The sequence below is a fragment of the Botryllus schlosseri genome, chromosome 13, assembly GCF_051294905.1.
Source record: "Botryllus schlosseri isolate E-star chromosome 13, Bs_hap1, whole genome shotgun sequence".
In the NCBI taxonomy this organism is placed as follows: domain Eukaryota; kingdom Metazoa; phylum Chordata; class Ascidiacea; order Stolidobranchia; family Styelidae; genus Botryllus; species Botryllus schlosseri.
This window is the reverse complement of record NC_137248.1, coordinates 370,401-385,171: the sequence shown is the minus strand read 5'-3', so window position 1 is coordinate 385,171 and position 14,771 is coordinate 370,401. Positions and strand designations below refer to the sequence as shown.

At 40.9% G+C, this 14,771-nt stretch overlaps 1 protein-coding gene and 1 long non-coding RNA gene across 3 annotated transcripts in view; one reads left to right on the top strand and one right to left on the bottom strand.

Annotated features, from left to right (window-relative positions):
* Positions 1-14,771, top strand: part of LOC145453862 (uncharacterized) — a 76,803-nt gene that overhangs the window by 60,993 nt on the left and 1,039 nt on the right. The window contains exons 2-3 of one of the 2 annotated variants that reach the window (XR_013919951.1): positions 5,967-7,846; positions 8,657-8,730. This is a non-coding gene — a long non-coding RNA (uncharacterized LOC145453862). Of the gene's footprint in view, positions 1-5,966; positions 7,847-8,656; positions 13,477-14,771 lie in introns of those variants that run through there. The other variant, XR_013919950.1, reaches the window with a different exon arrangement.
* LOC145454714 (adenylate kinase 2, mitochondrial-like) lies at positions 4,405-13,469 on the bottom strand. The gene is made up of 7 exons (XM_080332707.1): positions 13,330-13,469; positions 10,521-10,625; positions 9,534-9,665; positions 9,373-9,467; positions 4,800-4,872; positions 4,543-4,735; positions 4,405-4,481 (listed from the first exon to the last, which is right to left on the bottom strand). Exons 1-7 carry the CDS (start codon positions 13,417-13,419, stop codon positions 4,477-4,479), a joined length of 693 nt encoding a protein of 230 aa, XP_080188833.1. The 5' UTR covers positions 13,420-13,469; the 3' UTR covers positions 4,405-4,476.

Sequence of the window (14,771 nt, the reverse complement as noted above, 5' to 3'; positions counted from 1 at the left end):
GGAAAAGTGGACTCTAACTTTTTTGTTTGTTTTAGTGCTGTTTTAGCATACCGCCTTTGAAACTTTCTGGACTGAAGGCATGAAAAACGTGTTCCGCTTTTAGAAGTAGTATTTATGTTTTATTTTCAATTCCCAGTATCATTTACTTTGAGTTATAATTAATATCAGTTCTTTAGCCTGGATAAAATACATGTTGAAGTATAGAAGCAAGTGTAGTAATGCCTTAAATTTCCGGAAATAAAGCTACATAATGTGGCATTTTTACGGTCCCCCATATTTTTATTAACGTTTACTAATCGCGCAAAGTGTTTACCCCGTATCCTATACAACTTCTCCGTATTGCTCTTCGACTAAACTACGGACCTTATACAATGGGGGATGGCGCCATACCATGCTGTTTTCTAAAACGTGCTGTTCGATAAAACAGAGGATAAGTATCGCATTTCCATAATAATACTATTATTTTCACCCTATGATGTGGACGAATGCTTATGCTATCGAAAATTGGATACCTGCTGGTATGCATCAATATGAATCAAGCTCTTCGTCACCTTTCGCATAGCTCAATTTCCACCTTTTTACAATCCATGTGAGCGAATTAGGATAGTTTTCACAACTACTTACTTACTTGAGTACTTTTGAAGTCAGTAAATTCTACTTCTACTTCAAGTAGTTTTAGGTTGCTTGTGGAAGAAGTACTTCTACTCATACTTGAGTAGATTTTTTTCGTCGCTACTTCTACTTGAGTAGCTTTCTTGACTACTTTGACCACCTCTGATTGTGGAGCGATATTTCGACTGCAATCCGACAGTTGTCGCGTATGTCCGCTTTCAGATCGAAAAACAAGCAGACTCAGCTCACTGAATAGCATACCAGTCTGCGCTCGAGATTACTGGACCATTATCTGGTATCGACCTCGCCACCTCATTTTTATGGCTTGTCCTTTTTATGATTTCTTCTTCTTCTTCATTCGATGTGCATTGTGCAAGACTCTTCTTTACATTATTTACTCAGGGAGTGTCTGATTTCAAAGATTATACTCTAAGTCGTTTCGACATCTTCCTGTATATTCCATTGTATCGCGATATCGTGGCGTTCTGATCTGATGAAAACTGATAGGCTACTCCGAAGCAACCAGGTGGTTATACCTGCGGCAATGTTATCAGAATTCTTCAGCTTGTAAAGTAATGCAATAGCCTGGAAATGTCACATATTTAATCAGCGAGGTTTTATCTCAACTCGAAAACTATGCTTAGATTTAAAAATTTAGTACGCCTACTTCATTACGGTTACGCAGCAAGTAAAACTTCCTTCAGTTTGTACCTATTTTTTTCAGTGGGAGTCGAAATTGACAACCGAATAAATGCACCCAACGCAAATGATTGACGTTGCGAGGACCGTGCTCTACCAGGAAATACTGCCTGAATCAGCACGCATAATTTCATTATTCAAATACAATGATGACACTATTTACATTCAAATTGTACAGCGGTAAAATTTCTGAAGATATTCATTATTCATATAATGTAAAATCTGCTACGGTGCGGCCGAACGGGACACTTTCTATAAGAATTTCTCGCACTGATCAATTGAAGCATGACTTTGATGCCCAGTGTTGGGGATGGATGAAGTCATCTCTTCCATTCAATGAAAATCATGCTGCCAACTCTAACGGGGTGAGCTGAATTGTTTTTCATCTAATCGGTTGTCTCAGGAGGACAAGTAAATTGATATCAGAGATCTTTGAGACAAATGTCAATGTCCGTATCAGAACACGATTGGTACAATAAGAATACAGTAACAGTCCTAGTTAAAATATCAATAGGGTCTTACAGCCCACTATCTTTAAACCCCCATATTTGTATACGATAGCTATATGCTGCATCAGCGATTAGGATCGACTTGCTCTCCCTACCGCAGGGGCGGGCAACATACGGCCCGCGGGCCGGATCCGGCCCGCGAAGGGATTTTGTCCGGCCCGCGGACAGTTTTTTGTCTTACAGGAGGATGTGGCCCGCGGCCCCAGTCTGCGTAGATTCCTCACTACTTGCTTACTACGTCAAATTTTAGTGACTGTATGGTATTATATTCGTGTATGCGCAGCGTGCGAAAGTGGGGCTTACTCTTAAGTTTGTCGAAGCGAGAAGACTTGCACTATCGGCATTTACGATGTTCTCAACCCTAGTGTCGTTTGTGGTAATCATGGTGTTTGTCGACCACAATGGTCGTTTACACCAGGCTGATATTTGTTATTTTTGATTCCGTAACCGCCGAATTGTAGCACGGCACACTTCTATAGGCTTTTGTAAGACGCCGCTTATGCCAGGGGTCGCCAACTCAAAACGGGTCGCGGACCACTTTTCAAATTTCGTATAGGACGCGGGCATGAATTCAATATCGAGATTAATTAGGCCACACAGTTGAACAACGACGCTATCTCGTCATCTACTCAACCCTAATGAATTGATATCTTGGTAAATTTGGGGTACCGGGCTTATCGAACGCCTTGAAATCCTAGTTAGGTATTGCACCGCGTGTTGATTGATCAGATAGAAGCGGACATGGCGGCGCCTGTATGACAATGCTATTCTCAAATCCGTATTGTCTTCGTCATTATCGGCGAGAAATGGGTTTGAAGTGACGGGGGAGATAGCGTAGCGGGAACGATAAGCGCCTACGAATCGGGCGGCCTGGTTCGATTCCCGTCAGCGGTTCATCTGTGCTCCGCTTCCGTCGCCATTCTTACGGCGGTAAAAAAGTCCAGAAAAAAGACCCGACGAAAGAAAGCAATCACTAGGAATGGAAAGAACTAGAAAGGGCCGTGGCTTCAAAAATCAAAGATCAACATCCAAAAAGAACTGTTATATCTAGCACTCTAGGCCAAGGTGGATGTCAGTCTTAAAGAATCGCAACTGCGTGTCGTTCGATATCCTCATATTTGTTCATTACATCGCATTGTGTCTTATCGCATTGTACATTGTGTGTGACTTGTTTAGATGAAAAATAAAACCAAACCATTATTAAGTGACATTGCTGTCATTAAAATACATTCATTAAATACGATTGATTCCTTGTATATATGTGGATAAATGGGCGAAATCGATTCAGCAATCCGGCCCGCCAAGTACAGAATTTTCCTATATCCGGCCCGCCGACCGCAGAAGTTGCCCGCCCCTGCCCTACCGCGATGTGAGTAGGTCTATATTTTTTTTGTGTGAACTGTGAACCATCTTTCTATGACCCACGGTTAGTTTCATATCGTCTGACTCCGGACGGTATAGCTTGTGTTCGCAGCTTTGGATTTTTCATCGATGTATCGGGTTTCACGAGTGTGAACGTTGTATGCTGCGTTTTATGTGTGTTATCAAATGCGGCGAGATATCATAGTGGTACGATCCACAGCTCCAACACCAATGGGTTGCTAAAACTCCATAATTCCTGCTTGAGTGATGAGGTTTATTCAGGCTCCTCCTCGCCATTTCATCTCCGCAAAGCCTAGGAACGGGCAGTGCCACTAGTTGGCAGACATGGAATCATAATAAAAAATACCTGCCTTGTACAAAATCGTTGCAATCGAGAAACAACTATCTGAGACATTGCCACGCCATTGCTAACTCAGCGCTTCCGAAGTCGGACCCCTATCATTTCAATAATCGCTTCAACATCTGTCACATAGGAAGCTAAAATTTTAATGAAAATGCTTCTCCTTCACTTCGTGGTGATCAGCTCATAAATGGAGCACACACGTCGCCTTCGACCGAACAGCCGACTACGCGCTTGTTAACAAGCATTCTTGGGCTCAAAGACGGTGACGAGTGAATATCCACATCACTCATATTATCAGTGGTTCTATATCTCTAATCCGTTGTTTGTAACACAGTCTTGTGAGCACCACGAACGAAACCGGGTGTATGCCAAATATCGTCGCCTAAAAATGGCTCGACGGGGGCTGTTACACAATGTCTGCCAATCCCATGACAGCGCAGACCAGCTGCGGTAAAATGCAAGGCAGACTGAAGAAATGGCAGCAATGAAATTCAATTTGCGAAATGTTCCTAGGTTCTCGTTTAAATTATAATGGAATTTCTGGTTGTCCTGAAAATGCCACAGTACTGTATGACGTGAAACGAGCGAAGGTTGGTGCACACCGTAGACATTTTTCGTGTGCTTCTTAGATTGAATGAACTTGTAGAGTTGTATTTCTTTTCAAAGTTTCTGCGTGCTCAGTAACCCAATCTCTTGTAGCTGGAACTTCAACCCTAATCTTATTTGAAAAGCCATAATTTTTCTAGTTGACGAATTCTGGTTCAAGCAAGTACCTACGCCATCGACAATTCGGGATGAGCCTGCCCTGAGGGTAAACCTTAGCTGTCCTTTGCGAACAACGCCACCGTCCAACACGCATTCGTCACAATGACAAATTTATTGCCAAATAATAATAATCTAAGAGTACAATTGCATACGACCCGATCTTTCTCACACTGCAAAAGAAAACGGATCGGATTATGACCGCGGATTATCGCCATTAAGAATCGGACTCACGGCACTCGTTGAAAATTTGAGAAATGCTTTTAAACACGACATCGGGCGATTGCGAGGCGTCGACCAGGGAATGCAGTTTCCGTTTCGAGTAATAATCGACCAAAGGCGATGTCATTTCGTGGTACGCGCGCAGTCGCGTCTTGAGCGCAGTTTCGTTGTCGTCAGACCTGCGAATCAGGGGCTCGCCCGTTACCTTGAAAAGAGGGGGGAATAAAGTCCAAGATGCAAGCGGTGGGTGATTGTGTGGAGATGCTTACGTCATCTTTCATGGGCTGCTTGGGGGGGTTGAACTCGGTGTGGTAGGATCGACCACTTGGCTTGTGGATCAGCCTGAAAATAAGATGCAGAGTTGGACGATTAGATTTTTTTTGGTTATCCCGAATTCCATTACACGTTTTTTTTTCGATATACAATTAAATAATATATTACGCAATTATGTGCTCAAGTTCCGTACCGCCAAGAGCCTCTACAGTTTTTTGCAAAATTACATTAGAATTTGTCAATTCGTAAAATCTTGATTCATTAATAGTTTCCACACGGAGTTTCTTCTTTTCCGAAATGGATTAGAATGATAGCTAGGAATTCACTCAATATATAATCGAATCATATATTCATAGTTTCAATAAGAATATCGTATTCAATTGCACAAGGCCTGTACCTCGTAGAATCAATGAATACGCAAAAACCTGGAAATTGAATTCATGAATAATAGCTACACAAGGGATTGAAAATAGGACTGGGAAGACCTCGCAAATGAGATCGTCGTGATTTCAGTGCGAGTATCAATTGATCAATAAATCATCACACCAGAACACAGCAAGGTTGCAATACAAATATTTGTAAATCTGTAATTAGCCTGATTAGAAACGACGACAGGAGTTGAGCTCATTGTGACCCGCAAGGCAATAAAACAAGACCATAAAACATGAAACAGATTAGATACCTTGTTACGCTTTTCGGTCTAATTAGAATAGTCTGCACGAAGATAGGCCGGTCCATTTTAACACAGGGGTGCTACTGCCTGCGACGGTCGTAAACAGAGGCAGTATACAACCACTGTGACGAAATAGAGCCGGATTTTCCGAAAAAGCGGTTCTAATTGCGCTCAGAAGCTTGTTCACGGGACCAGGTTCACAATGCTAGATGAAAGTAGAATTTACACGTACTTTCCTGTAGCACTGTGCTCTGGTCGAGCGAATAATATACAATTTTGTTAACTTTTAGGGTATGTCGATGTAGTATTAAAATGTAGATATTTAAGAGGATAAGTCTTAACCGAGATAAATTTCCCGCGCGATTATTATCGCCGTGGGCGTGTTACGTCACACTTCGATACGCATCGTGCTAGAAAGAGAACCAGTGCATTGTTCAATGGAGTGTCAAAAATCTTCTTAGAAATTTTCATCAGATTCAAACACCACAAGGTTGCCAAATAATGAGGAATACATTTGAGCAGATTTCATTACGTATAGATAGTAAAACCAAAGCTTTTGGAGCTGTCTTTTAATATACTTCCGTAATGAGTATTATTATTATTAAAATGTCTATCCAAGTTGTGTGCCTCAAAACGTCACTTCAGATGATACGAAAGATATCGAAGTCGTCTGTAAACCTAGAACTATGTCGCTGAAAACCCCGGGTTTGAACAAACGAACCCACTTGCCCCAAATCAGTCACCCAGAGACCGTGGAGCGAAAAATTCCGCCGCGGAAACGACCCGCATTCTCTTCTCATGACGAGTCAGACATCAAGCGATGGGCGGCCGTGACTCACAATGCCACACTAAACAAATCGCATTCCGCAGTACGCGCGGATTAGCGGGAAATTGGTAAAGTCCACGTGAACAACACGCCTAGAACCGAACTGGTTCGAATTCGGGATTATAACAAAGCTTCAGAAATGTATTCAGTTTATTTCAATCGAGCTCTTATTTCATGTTCTGAAACCCAGGACAATATGTCCGTGTTCAAGGACTACTCCAAGTCGTACATCTCATCTTTTCGTTGTATCACGGTCTGATTCCAGCTTCGAATTTCACGATTGCGCTCAGAAAAGGCAACAATTCTGACCATTCAACAGAATTGGGTGAGGCTCTTGGAGGTACAGAATTGAAGTTTGATCTAATAATATATTCATATTGAAATACGCCATATTTCCGGATGACACTCGTCAGCTAGTAGTGCATATTTCAAAAGAAGGTTACAATAAAATAGTACATTCATATTGAAGAGTAGAAAATAAGAGTACCTTACACTATACCTGTATACCGACGATAACCACTGCGAGTACCATCCGATTATTTTCAGGTCTATTTCAATATGAACACATTACTGGTAGCAATCATTTTTTTCGTCAAACGAACAGGTTTGAATTTGACCGTGAATATATCAAGACGTGACCGGCAGCGCGCACGTTATCTGACTGAGCTGAACGACATCCACAAATCACATCCAACATGTTCCTTTATCTGTACACTGGACAAAGCTCTGTCTAACTGTCTGTTCTAAAGCATCGAAATAGATTAACCACAATAACTTGTTTAATAATGCATTGCAGGGTGTACTGAGCTTCCACTCACCATAGCAAAGCTTGGGAATGTCTGAACCGCGAAGCAGCAATGTGGGAAACGCCCAAAGCGCAGGCAGCCACGTATAGAGATCATAGAACAGTGTGAGAGTTGTGAGTTATACAGACATTGCCGCAGTGTGTGTGCGATGCGCGATAATCGAGCGCCAGAAAGCAACCAATCGCCAGAACGCATAACCCGAATCAAATGGAGCGTGTCTCTCCTCTATTGTGCATTGCAGGCACTCCTGGCACCATGAGACACGGACGAACAGTTTTTTGCCGCCAGAACAAGAAAGCCGCGCCCCGATTCACGGCGACAAAACGATCGCGCCCTTTATGACTCGACAATCGCCGGAAGTCATTCCCACGCGCCTCACAAACGCAGATATTTCGATTCGAAGATAAGCACAGCGCGGTCTAAATCGCAGTTTATGATGCCAAAAAAAATGTAGATTTACTAAAGAAAAGCTTGTAAAATTTCAACATTCAGAAGAGCGAGAGCGGCAAACTCAGATTGACGAAAAATACATTCATTCAATGATATTTTCATCTCTCTCTCATAATACAGACTTCTTTCAGCGATCACATAGTTTGAAGAAAAAGTTGACAACCATGGTATGGACAGAATCGTAGACTGACAGAAAAGCCTGGCTATTCAGAAGACATCGCTCGATAAAGTAGGAAACTCACATTGACGAAAAGACTGCAAAGGTGTGAAATCATACATCTTTCCGTTGTAAGTTGCCTTTAATTACTAGAGAAAATGCACTTGTCTGAATACTGTTGTTTTCTGCCACAAGACGGCTAGAATTCCTATTCATGCAGAGATAATTTAGTTCTGTGTTTCACTGAAACTCCATTCAACTGTTACTTCCCATATTTTCGATCTCCCTCTTAAACATGCACTCTCCGTTTTATGAAAGTGTGAAATCATTTAGTTCTCTGCTGCAAATTGCCGAGAACTACTATCTACGTAGAGATAGTGTACTTGTTTGAATACAAGTCATCATGCACGATTTAGCATATTGACACACGCCACCTCTTTTACGTTATCTTTTATTAATTTTCATTCAGTGTGCATGCCTCCTCTTTAAACCGACTAGGCACAGTTGGGTGTCTCATTTCAATGACTACACCAAGTCGTTTCAACGCCTTCCTATCTTTCATTGTATTACAATCTTTGCGGTGTTTTTGAAACGTTAAAACTATTACCAATGAACTAGATTCAACTACGGTGATGGTGTGATCAGACTAGTCATACCGAGGTCAAATCTTTCACTCCTATCCGATACCCAATACTGATTTTTAGTTATGAAGAGACACAGAACTTATGTATACAATTGAAACATATATTAATATTGAAATAAACCCGGACATTTTCGGCTGTCACATGTAAACATCTAGTAGAGATTTCAAAAGAACTTTCTGTATCAACTGTATTCTGTAAACTATCACTGCTATGTGTTAGCTAGGTATTTCGGATGGCTGAAAAAATAGAGATATCTTTTACTCTCTCGTGATTCACAACAAATTTTATCTAATACAGATCTGGGTTAGCCTACATGCCGAGCCTTTCAAGCGAGTCACCCTTTTCATCAGAAAGACAGCCACACCACACAGGTACAATGCAGACAAGCGATTTGGGGCACAAAACCTCACAATGATAAGCAACAACCACTTCATATTATTCATTATGTAATAATCGGAGGTGGTCAGTCACGAAACATTTCTACTTGACAGCTTTCAGATTTTTAGCCAAAAATAGGCGTAGAATATCTACATACTTATTTACTTGTGATCCGCCACTCCTACTTCTATTTGGTGAGCAGCGTTTCCATGACAACCTAACACTTTCATGGGGTGAAAAGAAAATTTTGAGATTTTTGTTAATTTATTATCAGACTATCAGACCATAATTTATTTTTATATAATAAATAGAAACTTTGAACTCCTGTAGCAATGCGGCTACTGGCCGGAATTGAACCAATTTGGTGTGTAGGCTTAAATTAGATAACCTAACAATTTTATCAAGTAGCCAGTACAATTTGAGAAAAAAAGTAATTTTGGAATACCCGTACTGTACAGTTATAGCGGAGTACCTTCAGAGATGATAAATTGGAGAATTGGTATTTATCAAATATTTTTATGCCTTCCTGAAAATAGATCCTCAAGTTGGAAACCGCTGATTTTGTGAATAAATTACCAATATGAAGTTATTGTTCTACATGCCTCAAGTGGAAAAGCATATTCCTCAATCCTCACCTTCCGCAAATTCTTCTAACAAGCAATGAGTCGTCGATACCAAACTCAACCACAGAGTCGAGAGCCTGCTTCCTCCTGTCTAGAAGTTTGTCCAGCTTAAAAAGAGTTTGAAGATATTGTCGGACAGCAGCCCCCACATTTTGGGGGGCGAGAACACCCACCTTCTCTGCTTGGACAACTGTTCGGGGGAAACCGTCCAACAAGAAGCCTTTCCTGCATTCTGGTTTATCCAAATTCTGGTTGATCATTTCCACAACAAGTTCGTCAGAGACTAGTTTTCCTTCATCCATGACCTGTGCATTGCAGTATTAATCAGCCCCAGGCACGTAGGTGAAACGATAGCGGGGGGAGCGTAGAGATATTTGGAAAACAGGCAATCTTCTAAGCGCTTACAGACTAATCGGGTTAAATCCATGTACAAATGCCAATGCTTCAGATCATCTTGCTCATGGCAGTGTTTCTATACGATGGATTATATTCAATTCAATTGTTGAATAGTATATTCATATTGAAATGAACCCGAATATTTTCGGCTGACACTCGTCAGGGGTAATCGTCAGCAACTAGTAGAGAATTGGAAAGAACATTGTATATCAACAATCGTATCACAAAATATGACGTCACCAGCATGAAATTTCGTGAATGAGAGAGCGTTCAATGTACTATTTTTAGGTGGTACACGAACTCCTTTTGTTGACAGAGTTTTGGTTGGTGTATTGGTTGTTGGTGTATAATTCAATTGTGAATAATGACTTACACACAAAGCAGGGGAAAAGAACCACAAACAACATTCTGGTGCACTATTGATGACAGAATTTGTGGAGGCATAATCTAGTATGAGGGTTCTCCAATTTAATGAAAATGACATATCTGTGAAATCGTGATCAACCCACAACATTGCCACAAAGCGCAATGAAATAGAATGTTCGAAAAAATGCCAAATCATCATTCATGTGATGCAGAACTGGAATTATTGTCTTTGTGGTCGCATAAAAGGTATATATTTGGACTGGTCACTTCTTCGATACTGTTGTGACGTCACGAGTGATACTAGAATACTCAAGGACTAACGCTCGACTTAGAATCTATTCAATCGGGTATTGGTTTTTGCCCAGACCAACCCATGACCCACCACCTCAAGCACTCACCTTCTTAACTGTTTTTCCAAGCTCAGATCCTGAGGAGACAAGTGCTCGCAGCATATCGCCTGTTGCGAGATGACACGCGCAATAACGTTCCGCCAGTTTTGGGGCCTGTAACATCATCGCGGATATTGAAAAATTATTCATGTATAAACTAGCAAAAGTGGTCATTACCAGAGCAAGACAACTCGAGAATGTTCAGCTTTTCTCAAGTATATCAGTACTAGAACGAGATGCAGTTTTTTCCAAATAGAAAGAAGAACGGTAAAACAAAAGAAATAAAGTTCAGTTCATATCAAATCAGAGTTGATGCTCATAAGCATAAGAATGACAAATGTATGCACGGCAAGCTTGACACATTTCATAATGTACAGTTCTCCTGCTAAATTTCCAAGAAAACCAGAAATTAGATTACAATTAGATCTGTTCAGTACCAAGGCAGCAAGCACACCATGACTTTTAGTATAATCAATTGATATCATCAGATTTAAGCTGAATAACATGACCAGCATAATTGATATAGTCAAACAAAATATTTCACAGGTTATAATTGGATGTGGGAGCTACAGTTAGAGGTGGAAGTAGTCCGCATTTCTACTTAATTACAAGTAAAAAATGAAAATCTGAAAAGTACTGAAGTAGTTTCAAGGTTCGCGTACTTTTAGCTGTTAGCGGAGGTGGCTAGTTTTGACTAATCAGGCTACAAATAGATGCAATTTTCGACATATTCATACTCATATAATACACCAGCCAAGGCTGTGTCAATAAAAGCAGTTTGTGTATCATCTGAAAAAAGTTCATTCGGGCTCATTTCAACATCAATATACTATTAAATTGTATATTCCTATAACTATATTCAGTTACCATGACACAGGGCTTTTTCATAAAAGTGTCACAACAATTTCACTCATAAAACTGATGCAAGCATACGCCAAACTACTTTACTAAACCGAACATGCGCAAAGAAGGTAGTTTTTTCCTAAAAAAATGATGTAAAACTAGCCTAATAACACACCAGTCACGTAGTAGGCAAAACCTACTTGAATACTTGGAATAATAATGCCAGACGCGATTTATTGCCAAAAAAAAACAACGTTTCCGGCTTGGCCCTATACTCCACTCGTATTGAACAGACTTGGACAACTAGAAGATTTACAGCTTCCCAAATTCGATTAGAATTACAGCTATTATTAAAGCTTTTTTACAAATATTAGTAGAATTAGAATGATAGCTTCTCACTTTTTTCCAAATTAGATTATTACAGTTACTGGATTCACAAAAACTTGGACATTGGATCGAGTATTCTTGATATCAAATCAAAATGGCAAATGTCTGTGCACCAAGCTTTGGTTGTTTCGCACTGATACAGTTCTCTGTAGCATTTTCATGAAAACCAGAAATAAGATACCGTAATTTTCCAAGTATAATACGCCCCCATGTATAATACGCACCCTTAAAATGGCATGCAAATTCTGGGAAAAAGCCTGTACCCATGTATAGTACGCACCCTGCATTCGCAGTACATGAATAGCTGTGTTTTAGTACGCGATGTTATTCTGTTTTGCGATGTCACTGTCGAACAATCATGACATAACCATCGCTAATCATTATGCAATTAACGGCATTGTCTCTAAACGATAGTACAGAGCAGCCAAAGCCTGCGAGGCTGGCGACGCGATAGTTAAGGCCTATTACAGATGCGATTGCTAATCATTATACAAGTAACGGTATTGCCTCTATCGATAGTAGATAGCAGCCAAAGCCTGCAAGGCCAGCGCGACATCTTGCGCACGAGGCCAGATGCGATTGCTCGGGCCAACGGTTACGTCACGCACACCACGGCTGTTGGAGGTGCGACTGATTACGCAAGCGATTATATTTTGCGCACATGGCCTGTCGATGAATTAGCGAGGATTGCCAAGCGCACGTTCAGCAATCAATGAATGACCTAATTTCGCTTGCGTGCAAACGGCAAACCCACTCAGCGGGAGATTGCGTGCTGTGCAGACGACTCTCGCTAATTGGCAACACGGTTTTTGCTAATTGGTAGCGCGTTACACTGATAATACGAATTACTGGGCACGATGGCTGAAAGTGATGCGCGATTGGAAACAAACTCGAAGGTCTGAAGTTTTTTATCGAGGGAGATTTTTTTCAAGAGTGTTGTTCCCATGTATAATACGCACCCCCCGATTTTAGGGCAAAAAATCGTGAAAATTTTGCGGATTAAAATTACGGTAAGACTTTAAATGACAGCATAGAAAGATTTCATAAATTAGAATTAGAGCAAAGAAAGATTACACAACAAATTAGTTAAGAATTAGATTAACGGAATTTCACTCTAATTAGTTCAATTAGAAAGGAAAGGACGTAGTTTAATTTTGTCCTTGATGTTTTTTTGCGGCATATGCATACCGCGAGTGTGTGATGTGCATATGCCGCTGGACAAGGAAGTGCAGATATAGCCTTTGCGGCTTTCTAAGTCATGCACCACCCCTCCATGCTATCCCAGTAATGCATGAGCGCCAAGCAGCGAAGTCGTGGATACCAGTATTACTAATCAGGTCTTTGGTCTGACCCGGCCGGGGATCGAACCCACGACCTACCGATCAAGATGCCGGACGCTTCACCATTACGTCATCTTGTCGACAACTATATAATCGTCCAAATCTGGTATTGAACGTGTAAAAGATGTGGTTTCACATTCACACTACTTCAGAAATAAACAGACCCTGAAACTGTAGAATTTTATCAGCTGGTAGTTCAGGCTTCTTCAGAACATTTGAAGACAAATAAAGTTGTCTTTTTACTATACCTGTGTTCCTTTTCCAGCTCCTGGCGGTCCGAGCAAGATCGCACGAATACCCCTCCTGTCGAGTGGCGTCGATTTTTCGGACGGAGGCATTTTCGTTCACTTACAAAATATACAAGTTACTTTATAAATAAATTCTGGAACGAAAAAGATGCTTCACAAAATAGCAGAACTCGTTCATGGCAAAGAAACGGCCACTTGATCCTTGATCGATATACGCTCCATAGCAAACACATGTTGCCCATGTTACCAGTAAATAAGGTTCTCTGTGAACATGTCAACACCTTACAAATTAGGGGGTTAAGGACTTTAGGGTTGGGTGTTACGTTCGGGTAATGTTGAAGTATTAAAACTAGGGCTGGGCGATTTCTGAACAACCCTACTGGACAACTCATGTTCAAGTCTAGTTCCAGACCGATTTTACATACCAGAATCTGGCTGCCACATCATTTCTCATTTTTCACCAAGATTGCGTTAGAGTTACAAGGATTACACTACACCGAGTGAGATAGAGTAATGGTTGTGCGTCCGGCTTATCGATTGGTAGGTCGTGGCATGACTTCGGAAATGTGGTATCTCCAGTAACCTTCGTAGCTTCTCACTATGACTAAAATGCTGTGACACGGCCAAGGTTTCAAGTACATTGACAAATTATATACACCCGTTTCAAGGCTTCCTCAGTGGAAAATAGCATCAAAACTATAATTGTCGTTAGCAAATAATTTTCAGTTGCGAGGACCGTATAATTTCAGTACTCAAAAAAATTGTCTTTTACTACTCGACTCGTTGAAATTAATTCTCGAATCATTGTGCCTGGCCCGCTGGCCCTACTCATAACCCATACCTTCAACCCTTACGTGAAAGAATCAAATTTAAGATGTTCAGGGAATTATTATTTATTGGTGACACATGCCACAGGGAACACTACTGTGTTGTGTATAGTGTATACCAAACAACTACATTGTGTATCGGCAGGTGGATGGAATTTGTGCAGGGAGAGAGAGAGAGAATCTTTATTTGTGTACATAACACTACAAAAATGTAACAGTGAAATGCGACATGCAAGGTAGACAGGAGGCTCGATAATCGATATGACAAAGTCTTCAGAGCCGAGCCCGGGCGAGCCGGGCGCAGAACGTTTCGATTCTCTCGTTTCATTTCAACCGGTTCTTGCAAGTTTTCTGACACATCTTCCTTGTAAACATGTCAGATATAGTACCTCAAAGTCAACTTTTAAAAATATGCCTTATGCCCAACAAACTTTCATCTCGATCCGAATTTATGTACAGCTGTGTGACCTGTGTCTTTTTTTTGAAGAACTTGAAAGGAAAGGACGTCGTTTTTATTTTTGTCCTTGATGTTTTTGCGGCATATACACCGACTCATGATACACATACACACGATCTGCGCATATGCATACCATGAGTGCATGATGTGCATATGTC

Bases quoted from the DNA above. Each gene is read 5' to 3' on its own strand.
- LOC145454714 (XM_080332707.1), bottom strand. From the start codon at position 13,419: ATGCCTCCGTCCGAAAAATCGACGCCACTCGACAGGAGGGGTATTCGT. The intron at 10,626-13,329 runs GTATAGTAAAAA...ATGATGTTACAG, and splicing joins GAGCTGGAAAAGGAACACAG to GCCCCAAAACTGGCGGAACG. The intron at 4,873-9,372 runs GTGAGGATTGAG...TCTTATTTTCAG, and splicing joins GTTAGAAGAATTTGCGGAAG to GCTGATCCACAAGCCAAGTG.